We start from the raw sequence: 17,683 nt of genomic DNA on the forward strand, positions 1-17,683 counted from the left end.
TCGGTAACAAATGGTCGCGGTTTTATTGAAACGGTTTAAGACACGAAGTACAAATGGATACAGAGTTAAAAACAGCTCCCGGGAGAGCCTCACAGTGCAAAACAAAACAAAACAGAACAAAAAACAGCATCAACGAGAAAAAAAACCACAACAAACGGAATTTTAAATTCTTTTCCCAATTAAAAAAAAAAAAAGACAAAGTATTATTTTACCTAAAGCCGAAAGTATAAAAACACGCATTTATAAATAAAGCAGGAAGGGTACTTTTGTTGGTGTTTTAAAGGAGTGGGGGAAAGGGCAGTGCAGGCAGGGGGAACAGGGTGAGGAGGGGCCGGCGCGGGGCAGGGGGACGCGCGGGCGGACACGGCTTGTTCCGAACGCGGCTGCCCGCGCCTGTCCCCGTGCGACACCGACACAGCCCCGGCCGCCCCGCGGCTTCCACACGCACGATCTGAAACATGGGATACTCCGGACACACCCAGAGAAGGAACTACCTGCTCTCTCGGGGGGCTGCTAGAAGACCTGTCTACCATTTCAATGAGGTTTTTGTCATTTAATGTCCTGGATGCTACACATCCAACGGGCTGGGGGGAAGACACTGTATACATGCATTAATTTAACAAGGGTGTTTAAATACCTGCATTTCATTTTTTTTTTCTTATATATAATTATATACATATTCGTTCTTCTTAAAAAATTATGTTGGTGTGTTTCTACTCCCATAAAGAAACGTCCCAATTCCTCTGAGTCATGATGAAGTCTGCAAAACGGGGAGGCTGGGCAGGGGGCTGCTGTAAGACCATGCCCCAGTATTCCCCTGGGAGGTGGCATGGAAAGGAGAAGACAACCTGAGAGAGGAGGTGGAAGAAAGGTGGACTCCCATACACACAGCTCCTGAGTGCTGCTGAGGGATGGGGAGGAGGAAGGCGTTACCTGCTCGCAGCAGGAAATACAAGTTTGCTGCCCTTTCAGGCTGCAACCCTTCCTACTGTCCCAGTTCAACAGAATCCTTAAACAAACTGAGGGGATCCACAGGCAAAGCAGTACTATTTGCAAGATGGAAAAGAAACCTAAAACTTCTCATTTTGACCAGAAATGTTGGGTTGAAGAGAGGAAAACATATGTAAAGAGGATAGGTAGATCCAAAATATATTTTCAGGTTTTATGTTAAACAGATAACTTATCATAATACAGGTATCTTGCTGTGCCTATGCTAATACCCACACAAACCAACAAGAGGGATCACAAAGCATTAAGAGGGATAGACTCAAATTTATTACCTCCTCCAACAAGCCTCTTGACTTCCCAGGCAGTTACCATTCATTATTTCTCTACCTGGCCCAATGAACAGCCTGCAGTGAAACATGTTCACAAGGTGCAATTGCAATGCATTTATGCTCTTTTTGTTCTGTAAACTAGAGGTTTTAGGAATATTTCCTACTGCCAGCAATAGGAAGTTATCAGGGAAAATTAGTTAAATCAGTCTTAAATTATAAAGAGCAACACTATCCCCTCACCCTTCTCAGCAACAAACTTGTGGCACCTGCATCTACCTTTACTGGGCTTCTAATCAATTTGAAACATCAAAGCCTTGAACAAGCAGCTCAGGACTTTGCCATTTAAGAAAAAAAAAAAAAAAAAGTTGCTTAGAGAACAGTTGCAAGAGAAGAAGCAAGAGGCTCAATAGAACATATTTAAAAACAAACTCCTTCCCATTCATCCTTCAATTACAGATCACCATCTCCAAGTCCTATATCTACTTTCTTGAAGCCTTTTGGTATTGTATCATCCACAGGTATTGGCCAAATGATGTTCTTCAGACCAAGACCCTCTACTTCTACTGTTTTCCTGAGTCTCCTACATATACTATTCTAAATTTATTTTAAACTACACAACCATTCTCCAACTGATCTACTTGCCCAAAACTTTTCTTGCCATCATTCTGATCAGATTTTACGTCTGGTTTCCTGTATACATCCATGACCCCAAGTAAAAACCATTCCAGGAAACAAAAACCATGCTGATCAGCTTAAAAATCAGATTTGCTTCACACAACTTATTTCCAAGGAGCTTTGTTTCATATCTCTATGCTAGCTTTGCTGGTTGTTGCCCTTTACCTTCATAGTAATTTTATTCTCACCACTTGGCTCTTCTGTATCATCTCTGACCTTTTTGTCACTACCTCAATGTTTAAATAATAAAATGGTATAAAATTGCACAAGGAAGTTATATAAAGGACCCTCAAACCATTATCAACAGTACCAAAATATACCTGGGTTCTAGGGGCTGCTATTTTTCCTGAGTGTCTTGTGGCCCCAGTACAGCAAGAAATTCCCTGTATACTAGGACATATGTTCACAGTCTGAAAGTGGAGGAACCAGTCACCGCAAAAGCAAGCTTGACCCACACTATCTCCCATCACAGACCCAAACATGACTGTCAGCACACATTCCACTTGTGGCATCTCCAGCTCACCTTTTCACTGCCAGAAACTTCCTCACTGGTTTCCAACTTGTCCTCCTTTGCAAAACCTGTCTGTGCAAAAGAAGCTGCCCATGGGACTGAGCACACCAGCTGATTCAGCAGAATACAGTGCAGAGATGGGACTAGAAAATAACTCCTTTAAAGTTTCAGCACAAGCCCATGGAAGGAAAGGTTAGTAAGGACATCTGAAACATGATTAGGCATATTTCAATTACAGGCAGAAGGAGCTGGAAAACTCTCAAAGTGTTTCCCATACTGCCATGTCCTGAAGCACTCAGCAGTGATCAGGCAGCAAACCTCTTAGGAGAGAGACAGAACTGCTGATTATTCAGCCCTAGAGTTACTCAGGAGAAACAGGTTGTCCTCTGCCAGTCTGGCCAGACCAGCAGAAAAAAGGCTGCACTGCAGATCTGCAGTCACAGAAAGAGAAGTCAACATACCACATTTCCAAGTGCCACAGGGTTTCAGAGAAACAACAGCCAGGACAGTAAAATGAAAAAAAAAACTGCTTCTACCCTGTAACCAAGTGATGCAGTCTGGCTGCCTCTGACTGACTTCCACAGATGTTAGCAGTCTCTCTCCCAACAAATTCTTGTTGCTTGCGTTAGTTTTATGAACTCTGATTACACTGCGCTGTCTTAAAATAAATGCAAGACAGACTGGAGATAGAAGAAATAAAACACTTTGTGTAATTTCCCTTGTTGTTGGAAGGAGCGGGATTAAGGGGGAAGGTGCTGAAAAATTTCATTGGTTTAATTTTTTTTTTTAGCTTATATCATTGACCTAAAAAATATCACTGCACAATTTTAAGCCACAAGAGACACAAGTTAGCATGGGTTTAGAGAAGCTCCACAGGGCGAGAAGAATATTGCACATACAAATGCAAGAAGAGAAGATTCTGTTTCTCAGACCAGAAATTCATGAAAAGCAAAGAGGCTAGAGGCAGCAGAAATGGTGATCATCACACCCCAAAATATCTCATTTGAAGTTCTTAGGAAATAATTTTGTGAGGGTATTTGAAACAGGTTTACAAAAGGTAAGAGAATCTCTTGGATGTAAATATTCTGTTTTCATGTAAAGACAAGGAAAAAACATTTTCCTACCACAGTGAAAAGAACAAATGACACAGATGAGCCAAGGCACTCAAGATCTCTCAAACCCATAGCTACACTGTACGAGATGGAAACCAGCTTTTCCATGTCACTTCTCCAAAAATAAATCATAACAACAAAGTCAATATCCAATTCCTAATCATGAAAGCTGGGTGAAACAAACTTTTGTATTGTATCTAAATCCAATTTTTAAAACATCTGCAGAAAACCCAGTCTGAAGTATTCAAATTCCAGATTAAAAATATCACTGATGAATTCATAAAGCAATCTCCAAAGCATGGCCCAAGGGATGCAGAGCCTTCCCCTGGAGGCGAATGCAGATAAACTACAGTGTGAGGACTGTCTTGACAATAGGAAAGCAGACAAGGTTGTCATAACAACAGCAGGATTACTGCAGGGAACAAAACTAAGGCAGGAAAAGCAAGAACAGCAAGACAAGATCGAAGCAGAGAACAGTTCATTAATTGCACAGACACTCCAGCCTGTCTCCCTGTTGGGGATTTATAATACAGAGATTGTTTCTCGCTGGGATATGGCAAAGGGATTGACAGTTTTTTAAAAGGACAAAGATAACAGCCACAAATGTGGCATAGAACAACAGTCAAGAGAAATAAATTAATAAATAAACCCATTAAAAGTCTGATTCTTGATTCTCATGGAGTCTTGAAGAGGAAGGGATTGGCTTCACATGGACTCCTTTGCTTTTAGCCAGCAGTTTCTTGGATAAACTGGATTTTCTTTGTATTTTTAGGTGTCAAACATCCTGACCTCCTGGCTATGAAGAAATTTCAAGGCAATTTCTCCACACTCCTCTTTCAAGACTTTGTTTAGACACAGGAAGTTGAAGACCATTGGGAAACAAACATTAAAACTGTGGCCAGCACATTGCTAAGAATTGGAACAAGTCAGTTGTTAGAGCCTGAGGAAATCAATTTATAAAGGTATCCCACCAGCCCTAGACCAGCTGATGGTAGCATTGGTCTGAAGCTCTCTCTGTGGTCCTCTTTTTGCAATTACTTCTGCGTGCTCACAAACACCTGAAAGCCACCCCTCTTAGAGTTTTTTGTCCATGCGTCGTTCCACAGCTTGCAGCAATAGCTCTGAGTACTGTTCCAACAAAGCGAGTGTCTGCTCATCTCCCAAACTCTTGGGACTCGGTGGATTGGCACCACATCCCTCATTCAGTGGGCTAGTGTTATCTTGTGGCTTCACCAGTGCCTCCTTGTCTTTTGGAAGTTCTTCTGCATCCTTCAGAGAGTCCAATTCTTTCTTCATTGAGGAGAATGTTTCTGTCAGGAGGCCTGCTATTTTATCTTTGTCAGTTGAAGATTCCATATCATTTAGTACCTGAAAACAAAGAGGAAAAAACAAGCAATCCATTGGGGTTCAGGTAGAGCACCAAGTAAGCAATTTTAGCCCTTCAGGGAAGTAAAACCATAAAGACTTGCAGACCAATCGAGTCCACTTTTCTTCAATATTCGAGACTGCCCATTTAGACATATAGCAGAACATGCGTCCAATATACTCCCTAGTTGCACAAAATCCAGAGGCATTAGTCCAATAGGACAGAGAAGGGAAGCACATTTTTGGGTAGTGCTCCCCTTATAGTGGGTTTAAGGAGGTACTGTGTTTTACTTCCTCCTCCCTGCAGCATAGGGCCATAGTCACCCTCCTGTCTGCCAAATGCAGCTGGTCCCAGGAACAAAGTCAGAGAGCTAATGCAAGTGCTGTGGCCAGAGCTGCAGAGGACCATGTGATAGATGTTCACCATCGAAGTCTCATGCTTATTGCAGGAGACCTGTTGGATCAGTGCTAAGAAAAGGAACAAAGAGCTATTAGACTGCTCTGCATGTAACTCTTGTCTGGAGGTGAGGGACAGGCAAACAGCTCCATGTTCTTCTCACAGCTGGTTTCCCATGGTATCCCACATTTGCTAATCCATTTCCCAGGCATCAAAGACAAAGAACAGATGGGGTAACAAAACTCAAAGCTCCTGTAATATTTAATATTCCTGAAATACTGTATAATCATTAATTAATTCCCTAATACTCCTTTGAAAAAGAGCATACCATTATCTTCAGTTTACAGATAGACTAAGCAGACTGAAAACTTAATTGATTTGCTCAGAGTACCATAGCAAACCATTAGAAAATCCAGGAGTTGGAAATCAGGAACTACTGCATCCCTGGTTCAAGTTGAAGGTGCAGTCAAGTGGACAGCCAGGCAGCTTCTGTCACTGAACACACATTCAAGAAAACACCTTCAGGCAGCAAGCCTGTAAAGCCCAGCTACTGTACCAGAGTCTGTGTGTGAGGTCACTCAGTCACTCACCCTGCGGTAAAGGTGAAGGGCTCTGCGCATGCTGTCCTGGAGCTCGGACACCACGTGCTCACACTGCTCTATGCTGATGCCCGACTCTGGAGGGAGAAAAACAAAAGCACAAGTTAAGGCACAGACACTCCACAATCCACAACCTCATAGTTTGGTAAAAACCCAAATTTTTTAATGCATGTATGAAAGACCACGTACACACAACTCGCCATTCAATTTTTAGGGCTGGTTTGAACAAATTATTAAATAGGCACATTCTGTATGAGCTTTCCTTCATACTAACTTAGACATGCTGCTTACTTCAAACAGGCCTATTTTTCCAGCCTTTAGACTCTACAAAGTCAACAATGTTTTTCCTCAGATTGCAAATTCTTGTTACAGTCAAAGATAGTCACAGATTACCCATGTGATTTCCAATTACAATTAAAGCCATGTTTGTATGAGGGCTTCTAGTGGCAAGAGGGCTGGAACCAAGGAGCCTCTAATTTAGCCTCTACCTGGTTAGAAATCTACAAGCTTCCCTTCACACATCCTTCTGCACAGTGCATTAGAAGCACAGAGGATGACAGATTATACTGAATTACTGCAATATTCTCTAGTGGGGACCGAATTCCAGAGGAGCTGTGACAAGCAAACTCAGAAGCAAAGTCAGAACAGAATTGCATTGCTGAGCAACCCATGACATACACTGCTGATACACCATAATCCAAAACTAAAATATAAAAGCAAGCAACTGAACGACATCTTCTGCCTGTCCCCACCAGATATTATCTCCAAAACATGAGTTGAAGGCCTGCAATCTTTTTACAATAAACATTTTTATGAGTTAGACATAAACAATGAACAAAAACATAGACACACAAACACAAACTTCCATTTGCAAAGGCCTGGACAAAGGATATTCAACTTTCTTTAGTTACTCAAACTCAAAATTTTGTCACATTAGCACTGTAATTTCTGCAATTCTAAGAACACCATCTTTGAACAGACTGGAGAGGACCTAAGCTAATTTTATTAATACATCTAGATGATGCATAAACAAATGCAGCTAGAAAAACATCTACTTATACATAAACAAAAACATCTACAAAGAACAAAGGGGCATGAACAAATCCTTCCATCTGCATCCTTTGATCCTAAATCACTCGTGGAGTCTGAGCACAGTGGGCTTCAGTACAATCCAAGATTCTTGATTTCTGACCCCCTCCTTCCCTCTTTATGTTTGAAACCCAGCTGTTTCTTCTCATTTCTCTTTTCTGGATTTCTCCTCTGATCATTGTTTTTATGCTGGTCTCCAGCTCTGGGAGGCTCCAGTCAGGAGAAAGATCACAAAACCTAATATAAATGCTTAAGTAACAGGTATTTTTTGCCTCTCGGGTGTGCAGAGCAGAGCTGTTCAGAAACTAGCAGAGAATATTAAACATAGTAACAGTGTTAAGCACATCTACAGCATTTTAACTGTAGATGACAAAAACAATTTAATAAGAACAATTAAGTTTCTTTATTTGCAGCTGTTATACAAGCAGGAAATGGAAGGACAGAAAAATTAAGTGGAAATCCAACGTAGCAGTGCAAGTCAGAAGCAGAACAAGTACCTAGCAACCCTACAGTTTTAATCTAAACTGCCACATTGTGATTCCCAAAAGCCACAGTAATTTGTTCACAGCAACAATCAGCTTGGATCTAAACAGCTTTTCCAGCATCTACCACTTAAAATTTGGGAAATGTGGTCTGTAAGAAGCTTAAGGCTGATAGCTCCCTACTGACAAAAAAAACCATTGTGACCCACAGTACGATATCATTCTAACTCACTAAAGGATGCTGTTAAATAGTCTGTCAGGGTGTGCTATGTCTTGGGAGTTGTTAAAAAAAATAAAATCAATACTGAAAAAAACCTTGCTCTTTCTCTGTGCTACCTGTGTTAATTCTGCAAACTGACCAAAAACCATTTGCTATGTAGCCTGATTCACAAATCTAGAAGAGAAAACTCAGCCTAAAGAGCATAGACAACTACAATTCTGCTGCAGAATGTGATTCCACAGCTTCAGGCTGCTCTGGTGCTAGAAGAAACCTCACCCCTGTAGGAGGAGGGTCTGAAAATTTCAGTTGCACTCACTATACTTCAGAGCAGCAACAGTATAACTGCAGGTCCCTTACACAAAACGTCACATTTCCTGATTTACATAATTGTGCTTCAATCTTAAGGTGTTTGATCCCTCTAGAAATGCAAAAAGAAAAATAACAGTGCATCAAAACCAGATGAAACCTTCTGCTATGTTTTGGTGCAGAAATATTGTGCTTAACCATATTGTGTTGCACTATTCTGATGAATGGTGCAACAACCTGGCACCACAGAAGGCAACTGATCCCAGGATTACAGAGCTATCCCTTCTCAGACATGAGTAAGAGCAACATAACAAAAGGGATAAAAGCTGCATAGCCCCTTAAGGTACAAGCTATCAATGCAGTGGTTAACATTCACCTTCCTAATGCACAACTTAGAAAGGTGTATTTCCTGTCTGATTCTGACACAAAAGAAAAACCTCAGAGATAATGTAGAACTAAACAGTGCCACAAACTCTGCCACTGGAGATTTTCCTGCCTTGGAGGGCAGGATTTCTGCTTCAATTTTAACTTATCTGCTAGTTTTCATTTGCTTGAATTACCTTAAACTGAGACCTGTAACAGATCTTAGAGCTGTTTTCAGCAGGTGAAAATTTTTAATCTTGTACCTTTTTTCTCCAAACTAGAGATAATACAAAAATTAACACACATTTTTTATGTTCAAACCTTGTACATATTCAGCTTGCAGACATGTCCTCAAAGCAGAGTGATAGCACACACACCTGCTTGCTCTCACAGCTACAGCAAGGAACTCACTTTCATGAGCTTTATCTCAATTGTTTGCAAGCCCTTCTGGACCCTGCACACTTGCATATTAACAAAGGAAAGTTTGAGCTGCCTGGCATAACTTCACTGTTACTATTATCTGGGCTTGCTTGGTTCTGTTAGCACATGTTGGCCTGCACCTTCATTTGCTGGCCAAACATGCTCCAAGAGAAGGGTGGGGGATGTCACCTACACACTTCAGGAGATTCCCAGCATATCAGCTTTTAGCATTGACCACAAAGAGGTTTGAGCCCCTAGAGGTAATTGTACAGCTAAATCCCTAAAATCATTACAATTCTGAGGTCTACAAAGCCAGCTAAGAAGTACTATCAGACATAAGACCCAGAGGAAGCGGAAATGAAAGACCGAGAAAAAGATGTTAGATTGAAGAAGTGTCTCACCATTGAGGGGATGGTTTATGGAACGAGACAGGTGCAGACAGGACGAGACAGGCCAGAAGCTGGACGTAAAGAAATGTGATGGGATCGTGAGGCGGTTCACAAAGACAGGAGACAGAAGGGGGAAGATAAGAGATGGGTATCCATGCACACCTGAGACCCGTGCCGAGGCAGTTATAGCTGTAGGAGACCTCGGCCTGATGGGGTCTAGCGGGCAAAGTCCAGGTTGGCTGTCTAGCACACAGGCGATGCCGGTGATCCGCTCCCTGCCCCTGGGCAGTGTGCTCTCAGGAGACCTTAGGTGCTGGCCCTCTGACACTTCCCTCAGTTTTAGACTAGTGACCCCTGGCTCATCCTGGCAATCTGTCCTTGAGACTGGATAATCCACTGGGCTCTCCTTAGCAAGCCCTGTTGAGACTTCTCTACCAGGAACCAGAAACCCAGCAGTTTGATTCTCCCTCTTGGAAGCTCGGACCTCGGGAAAAGAGGGTTTCTTTTTAGAGGCCCCAGCAGGTGACTGTGGAGACTGCGGCTCAAGCAGGGTTTTTGTTTTGGTAGTGGGTGAGAAGGAGGCCAGTGTGGGTCTATCAGGCAATGGCTTGGGAATGTCAAGAATCAGATGTGCTCGGTTTGATGATGCCAACTTGCTGTGGAAGGACTTGGGAGATGAGCAGTTTACAACTGGCTGGAGTGCAGGTTTCACTGGAACATTTTCTTTCACTGGCAGCTTAATCTTCTCAGCATCTGATGCGGAACTAAATTGTGTCTTCTCAGGAACTGGAGGACTAGTCCTCCCATCAGTCAACATTTCAGTGGAGCAACCAAGGTATAGATTTTCCCCTACAGATATACTCCTTGACATCTTAGCCCGGAAGCTGGTTGTGGGGTTCATGTAGGACTTTGGTTTTGCAGCCCTGACATCTTTGGCCAGCAGAGCACCAGATCCATCCATCTTCAACATACTGGCTGATAACACCCTGCAATTGTTAGGTCTGGGATCCTTCTCAACCACCAAAAGAGTCTGAGGACGCTGCTTGGCAGAAGATATCACTCCTGGACCCTTATCTGTGAAAATTAAACAGATAAACATACCAAAAATAGACAAGAGCCTGCAGTGAATTCCTATATTGGAATTTAACATGGCTCAGCTCAGCCCCTGTGAGATGTGTACAAACATAACCACTAGTTCAGGTTAGTATCACCAAGCCTCAACAGCTTGCTTTTTTTGCCATCCCTCATCCTGCTCAGACCACTGCTTTCCTCATGAGAGAGATCTGTTCTTAACATCTATGGTCAGAAGACCTCGGACCACTGTGACTCTTAAGAGAGAGGCCAAAAGAAGCAGGCAAAAACTTATATATGCTGTTGTGGTGATCATGTAGGGTTTTGGGGTTTTTTTTGTTTGTTTTTTTTAAACAGACTTATTAACAGTTAGTGACTTACTTGTTTCAAAAATAGAGTTATTTCACACAATGGACATGGATACAGTAAGTTTTCTGTTACTGTCTCTTTCCTCTTTCTCTCCTCCCCACCCTGGAGAGCTTCAATCTTACTTTGGAGCAACCACTCACAGCAAGGGAGAATATTTTTGCAAATACTTCATTTCACCCTTGCCAGTGCTTCTCCCACAGATGTCAAATATCAGAGACTATAATTAGAAGACCAACATCTGCATTACAAATTTAAAATATTAAATAATATTTTAATTTAATAGTATTAAAAATATTTTCCCTTGACAGGCTAGGAGTTGGAAGACATGTAAAGCCTGTAGTTCAGAATGCAGAAAGACAAGTTTAATTTAAATCCTCCACTCATATGTCCCCATTTCATTCGTGGCTTCATACCATCATTCCAACGTGTGTCCTTACCCTCATGCACGAGGTCATGCACTGACTGTGCCTTCCTCATGACTGCATTCACAGGGCCTTCTGGAAAGGAGGCAATAACCCGTCCAGGAGCCATACCAACTCTGCTGGTCTCCAAAGCTGATCTGCGCTTTTTCTGCACATAGGTAGCTCGATTTGAATTTACATTCTCTACGAGCTGGCTGTTCTCCAGTGCATCACCAGGATGGCTGCTGTCATTTTTCAAAAGGTTTGGTGTAAACTGACTGGTCTGGGTTGGTGGCTCGATGGGTTTTGAATCCAGTGTCAGATTTGATGAAGAGAGTGACAATTGTCTAAAGAACACAATAAAGAAATCCCAGTTAAAACGAGAAAGTGTGTTCCCCTAGATAGACAGGATAGACAAGAACATGCATTAAGTTTCTATGGAATTAAGAGCTCCTCCTTGTCTGGACTTTTTTGAGTCAAAAATGCCCTAAGCTGTTACCACTTAATTCTACTCAATCCTGCAAGCTCTGGTCTTCAGGCATTTGACTAGAGACTGTGCAATCACAGATAGTATTGGGTTGCTGTTTCCAGGGAGGACATCATAAAAAGTGAAGACAAAAGAGAAGGAAAAATTCCAGGCAAAGGAAAGACTGGGAAAAGTCAGGTCAGGTCTTTTCTCAGCTCACCTTACTAAAATTTAAATCTTTTCAGTTCTAAGATAACCCTAAGATGAAGTAAATATACTTTCCTAACATTACAAAAGCATAAAGACTAGGAGAGCTGGTCAGTATCTCCAAGAGGAAAGCCTAATTTCCTCCTCCTCTCCACTTCAGAGAAACATAATGGGCTTACTTAAGAAAGGAGGCAACTTCCAACCTGGCATGTTTAAACAGCTGAACAGATTCAAAGCCCAGAGGTTTTCCTAATCAAAAACTACCTCCCCTGTTACATCTCTAGATCACCAGTGAATTCCTTCACTCATCACTGCAACTCTCCAGAAGCTTACACAATAGCAACCATTGGTTTTCTTCCCAAATATACATGAGTCAGACTAAGAAGCACTCCTGACAGCAGCAACAGCAGCTGAATACAGCAATAGCAAACAAATTTCCCTACCATGCTGAATCTGGACACAGCTGGTGAACCTTAGAAGATACATTCAAATCTGCTTAGTCCTAGATAATGAAATTCCTTTGAGGTAAGATTTTAGGTCATTTTAGAGGAATACAGGAGTATTTGTTTGTTTTTAAAATTAAAAAAAAATGTTGAACCCAAATCAACAAAAGCATTTACCTAATTTTTTTTTTTATTATTTGTTTCGTTGGGATTTTTTTTAATAACAAGGAAAACAGCTTGCAGAGACCCTTTGGAGTGCATTAGGGTTGAGAGATTTTTGGAAGAATAATAGCCCTGTGAGGCTTTTTGTGAGACACGAGAACACCCTGTGAAGGCATGGGACCGAGAAACAAGGCTGAGTAAGAAAGGATTGCAAAACAAAGGAAAAGTTGACAAATCTACTTTCATTGTCCAAGCTGAATGAAATGCAAAAGAATAAGCAGAGCATAAACAGTGAAGAGTAAATTAGATTATTAGTGATTCCTCCAACCTAATCAGCCAAGGCATTAATCATGAAACAATTAAGCATGTTGTTGAAAGAGGGAAAAGAACAAACAATAGTGTTACATTAGAATAAATAGAACAGATAAAGTCATCCAGGACAACCCTTCCAAATCACAAGAGTCTGCAAACAGCCTGCCAAGGGCTGTGCTAACACTTTGTTGTGCCTAGGCACACCAAGGCCAGAAGTTTGTTCAGCTATTTTCACGCAGAACCTAGCATGAGACCTACTCATATTAATATAAATACACAGACAGAAACACTCAAAACAAGCAGAGCCATACCTGAGAGCCGGGGACTGGGAAAGAAAGCGAGAGGAAATGCTGAGGTTTTCCGTTCTTTCCAGATTCCTACATGAGCCACCTAAAAATTTTGGTTAAAGAAGAAAGAAAAATGAGCAGCTTGTTTACAGAGCATTCTCTGTAAATTTTCTTATCATAGAGACTATCAAGTGTTCCCTGATATCCAAGGGCATTTTTTTAAGCTAAAGCCACAGAGAATGAAATAATTGTATTTCCTTTGCCTTTAGTGTTCTACTTAGATTACTCTGCCTTAAGCTGCTACTCTCCCTAAGGGTACGCCTCCTCTTTTGCTTCCCTTTGTGTCCTATCCTGCCTATAGGACTGTGAGGCACTGGCATGAAGCAGAAAACAAACCCATCAAAGATAAAAGAAAAAAAAAAGGAAAAAAATAAAAGGGAAAAATAAAAGAACCCGGAAAACTCACATAGATATTGCTGCCTGCAACCATTATCAATTCTAAAAAGATATGCTTTGTTCTGGAGTTGGTCGGTAAAGACAAACCAGCTCCTTTGCCACTCTGATGTCTCTTCTTATTCTCTCTCTCCACCCAGCATTTCAGCCTTTTCTTTGTGACACTGGCTGTGCCTTGGTGCACCACTAGAGGCCACTGCGTGCCACCTAGGCGGGGGTGAACGCGCCGTCAGTACCTTCCTTTGCGACAGGAAAAACCAGTGTAACAGCTCGTTAGGAGCCCAGGGACAATACTTAACACAAACTGACACAGAGCCCAATCTCATCTACAAAAATTAACACAGAGACCGATGAAGTTAACAGATGTCACTCATCTTTAAGTTTCTTACACTGTTTTCCATTTTTTCCCCTCTCCCCATATACACACGTCCACAAAAGCCTACCAAAACTTGTAGCTGTTATACTGGGGAAAAATCAGAAGTGAACTTACAAAGCCTCCCACTGAAAATAAAGATGTACCTTTTCCATCAGTGTTGCTCAGGGTCCCAAAATGCTCCTTGAGGAACTTTTCCTGATCAGGTATCTGAGGAATTTCTCCCCCAGGCACGCTAGTACCCACATCCTCCTCTCCTTCTTCTCCCTCCAGGTCTGAAACACCATCTACACTTAGAGGCTCAGTGCCTTCAGAATCTGGGAAAAGGCAAAAAAACCCCAGTGCTGTAAAAACTAAATCAGAGTAACATTAGCCAAATTTAAAAAAAAAAAAAAAATCAAAGATGCTAAATTGAGCCTAGAATGTTAAAGTCAGTCAGCATTATATGCAGTAGTTCTCTAATTTACAAACAGCATATCCTACAGCATAATTAGTATTAAACCTGCCTCCTTGGCTAGCAAGGTAAGAGAAAGCCAAAGGTGCACAAGGAAAGAAGGAAACCAACTCCTGCTTCTACAGTGGCTTCATTGAGGTGTCTGTTCAAATGGTCCTGAATCTGTAGAGCAGTACCAGAGTGACTAATAGGAGTGTGACCTCAGGTCAGCTCACTAAGAGCTCACATATAAATAAATATATTTATAATGGCTTTGCATCTTACCTTCATTTGGCTGGTCTGGGCTGGAGAGACGACTGCTGCTGTAATCTACAGAGCAGGCACTGTCTGGACTGTGTTTGTCTGGGCATCCATTACTGTGGTAACCTCTACAGAGCTTCCCATGGGGCAATGCTTTTACCTGGAACTCACTACAAGAGAGACATGAAAATACAGCACTAAAAGACATATTTGTTTACATGTAAAGAAGCACATTTTAACTTCAATGAGGCCTTACCTGTGTTAGTAACACCTTTTATTACAAATTTAAGGCTTTAAAGAGAAAAGAAGTTGATTTCTGTCATCATAATACAGTATATTTTTTGCATTTCATTAAGCTTGGACATGGAAGTCCCAAGGGGACTGTCTGATTTTCTGGGCGTTGTCAGTTCCCAGGATTACCAGGCACCAGAAATACTCTGCTCTGGCTTGATTCCAGCACAGGTGAGGAACAAATGTAGAAGTTTACATGATGAAAAAGGGACTAAAACCAGGCCTACACCTGCAGGAGAGAAACTCTAGTTTGCCATAGATTTAAGCTCTAATACACATTTTTCCCATGTTCATGACCTGCTTCTTTGGGCAAATTCTGTGATGCAAAATAGACAAGATTTTGGCTTTGAGAAAGACTAATTTACTGAAGAACATCATACAAAAATACAATCTTCTATAACAGGGTTACTGATTTCTGTTGTGATTTCATGGTTCTTATTTTGTCAAATGTCACCAGCACTGTTCTTTTGCCTGATACCTAAGGACTTCTGTTTTCCACTTTTTGAGGTACTTTGGTTTCAAATGTACTCCAAGGCAAGGTAGGATGCAGAAGTCAATCAATAGAACTGAACAGCAACTACCCCTGGCAGCTCCCATACGCTGTAAACATTGCCATGTGTCTAGTCTGTATCCAACATCACCAGAGGGTCTCCCTTTCTTACATAATGGAGCAGCACACAGGTCTACTCTGTCCAAATGTTATCATCACAAAATTAAAAATGAAAAATAGGCTAGGCAAAACCTAGCAGCCTCAACTGCAAAATCATGGCATGCACTCTTGCATGAAAGTCTGTCTAAAGCTAGCAGCCCTGCTCTCTGTAACATGACAGAAGACAAAAGAAATTAAACAGCTACTAGCATCAGGTTAAGAGGGGAAGGAAAGAACAAAATTCGGGGAAGAAAAATAAAAGGGAGCACAGAAAAATTAAATTATGTAAAATTAAAGCAGAAGAAACAGCAGAGGAATAAAAAAGGTCTCTACTGTCTCCAGTGTCCTTTTCAATTCCATCTGTGCAAGTCATTCTATTTCCCACAGACGAGTAATCACATGCTACATTTGCTAAATTCTTGCCCAATTTTCATAAATAAGTGTCCTGTCACTTCTCCTGGGTAGGCATTTCACTGACACATATGTGTCACTGTCAGTGAGTTTTCCAGCTTCCAAGTTTTCCTTTGCTGTTTTCAACCCAGATAAGGGAGAAAGCAAAAGGTTACTTTCAAGTTGTTTACTCAACCAAAATAAAACTTGGAGGAGACTGTTAATTCGCAGTTTCCTCAGAGGAAAATTATTTTAATGGTGCCTTCTTAGTTTCATATTCCTCTAGCATCCATCTGACATAAAACTCTCAACTAAACATGCTTGACATCAATTAGGCAGTAGATCAAGTCATCCAAGTTACCACACAAGCTGCAAGAAAACCAGAACAGAAACATCTGAGCCATGCATAGCAGAGAGATTATTTTTAACCTGCTAGAGTCTGTGGGATGGATTTCATCTTGCTCAGGGTAGATTACACATTCCTCACTCTCAGAAGGTTCCAGCTCCTGAGAGAAAATCCCCTCTTCACAAGACACAAGCCGAATCACTTGGGGTCGCACACAAGACCCGTTATCTTGGGGAGGTATTGAGCTGCCAACCTGGTTTAATTAAAAAGAGAAAAGCTTGATATTACCAATGTTTCACCTTACATCAGCAAGTGCAGCGCTAGAAAGTATGCAATACAGCACAGAATATGTTCTGCAATCTGAGATCAGAAAACAGAGCAATTCTATGTCTTTTCTGTTCCTTATTTAATAAACTTGTCAAACTACTGTTGTACTTGCCTGGTTTGTTTCCTGTTTGCCATTCCCTAAAGTTCTTTGATAAAGTACTCTTTGATCACACATCAGGAGTGTAAGCCATGTGGCTTCTGGTTCTTCCATTACCTTCTATAGACTGATTGGACAACTCACAAAACTGGGCCATTCCAGCTCAAAAACTGAATTACTGCTCACAACAATCTGAATCCTCTTCTCAGTCACACAGTTATAGTGAAGGGAAAGCTAGTGAAGCGAAGCTAGGCACTGGACAGACTGCTACTGGAAAATAGGCACTAGCTTTCTGAGGATGAGCACACATTACTTGCCATGACCCATCAATACAAAGATCAAAGAGAATGTACTTATCTAGCACAGCCAAGAACTAAGGGCTTCATGTGAGCCACATCCCAGTGGTTATGGAGTCAAGAAACTGCATCCCAGCAGAGTGATTTAACAGGTTACCAAGTTTTTACACACCTGTATCTCCAAGCTCAACTTCTCAGCTTGTTTTTGACATAAGTATTCAATAAGCTATAAGAAAACATGAGGTCTTCCAATCATTAAAGAGAGACCTTGACCCCATACAATCTCTGTGATAAGACAGCAGAATCACACATTGCAGGAGTATCAATTACAATAGAGTTATCTAATAAAGTTCCTCAGAAGTCATTTAGAAGACCTTTAACAATAAAAAGAATGGCATCAGGTAATAATAAATATAGGTAATAACAAATAGATGCTGGACAAATGCACTCAGAGTGGGTTCACCTCCTCAGAGTAGTACTGCCCTTACTTTGTTGATGTGCACAGGAAGGTCAGTGTGCTCTTCTCTGTCATCTCCATTGCTGTTTTGAGACAGAGAGTCTCGACTTGGAGAACGGGAAACAGAGAAGGACTCCAGCTGGCGCAGGTCAAGCATGGATTTCACAGTCATCTCTATGCTGCTGGTTGGCTGGGACCAGCGACCACGCTGCCGGGGCATCTTGCTCATTGGTGCCTCTGAGCGCTGGATTGCTGCTAACTCTTTGGCCTGAAGGAAATTAAAACACAGATTGAGATTGGCTGGTGGAAAAACAGGAGAAAAAAAACACAAGATCCACAAGCCTCAAAAGCCTCAAAACTGTCTAAGAGACAGCTTGAAAGGGCAGC

General features: G+C 41.6%; 1 protein-coding gene across 7 annotated transcripts in view; it reads right to left on the reverse strand.

Moving 5' to 3' along the window:
* MAPKBP1 (mitogen-activated protein kinase binding protein 1) overlaps positions 1 to 17,683 on the reverse strand; it is a 100,530-nt gene continuing 82,847 nt past the window's right edge. For 4 of the 7 annotated variants that reach the window (XM_031505019.2, XM_031505021.2, XM_031505018.2 and 1 more), the window contains 9 exons: positions 17,328 to 17,564; positions 16,203 to 16,372; positions 14,468 to 14,613; positions 13,896 to 14,066; positions 12,948 to 13,026; positions 11,083 to 11,393; positions 9,218 to 10,279; positions 5,928 to 6,013; positions 1 to 4,943 (listed from right to left, as the gene is read on the reverse strand). In XM_031505019.2, the coding sequence (XP_031360879.2) occupies positions 4,650 to 4,943; positions 5,928 to 6,013; positions 9,218 to 10,279; positions 11,083 to 11,393; positions 12,948 to 13,026; positions 13,896 to 14,066; positions 14,468 to 14,613; positions 16,203 to 16,372; positions 17,328 to 17,564 (2,556 nt within the window). In that variant the 3' untranslated portion in view covers positions 1 to 4,649. Of the gene's footprint in view, positions 4,944 to 5,927; positions 6,014 to 8,736; positions 10,280 to 11,082; positions 11,394 to 12,947; positions 13,027 to 13,895; positions 14,067 to 14,467; positions 14,614 to 16,202; positions 16,373 to 17,327; positions 17,565 to 17,683 lie in introns of those variants that run through there. The other 3 variants (XM_021533486.2, XM_021533490.2, XM_077784152.1) reach the window with 3 other exon arrangements.

This window comes from Lonchura striata, chromosome 6 (assembly GCF_046129695.1).
Source record: "Lonchura striata isolate bLonStr1 chromosome 6, bLonStr1.mat, whole genome shotgun sequence".
NCBI lineage: Eukaryota > Metazoa > Chordata > Aves > Passeriformes > Estrildidae > Lonchura > Lonchura striata.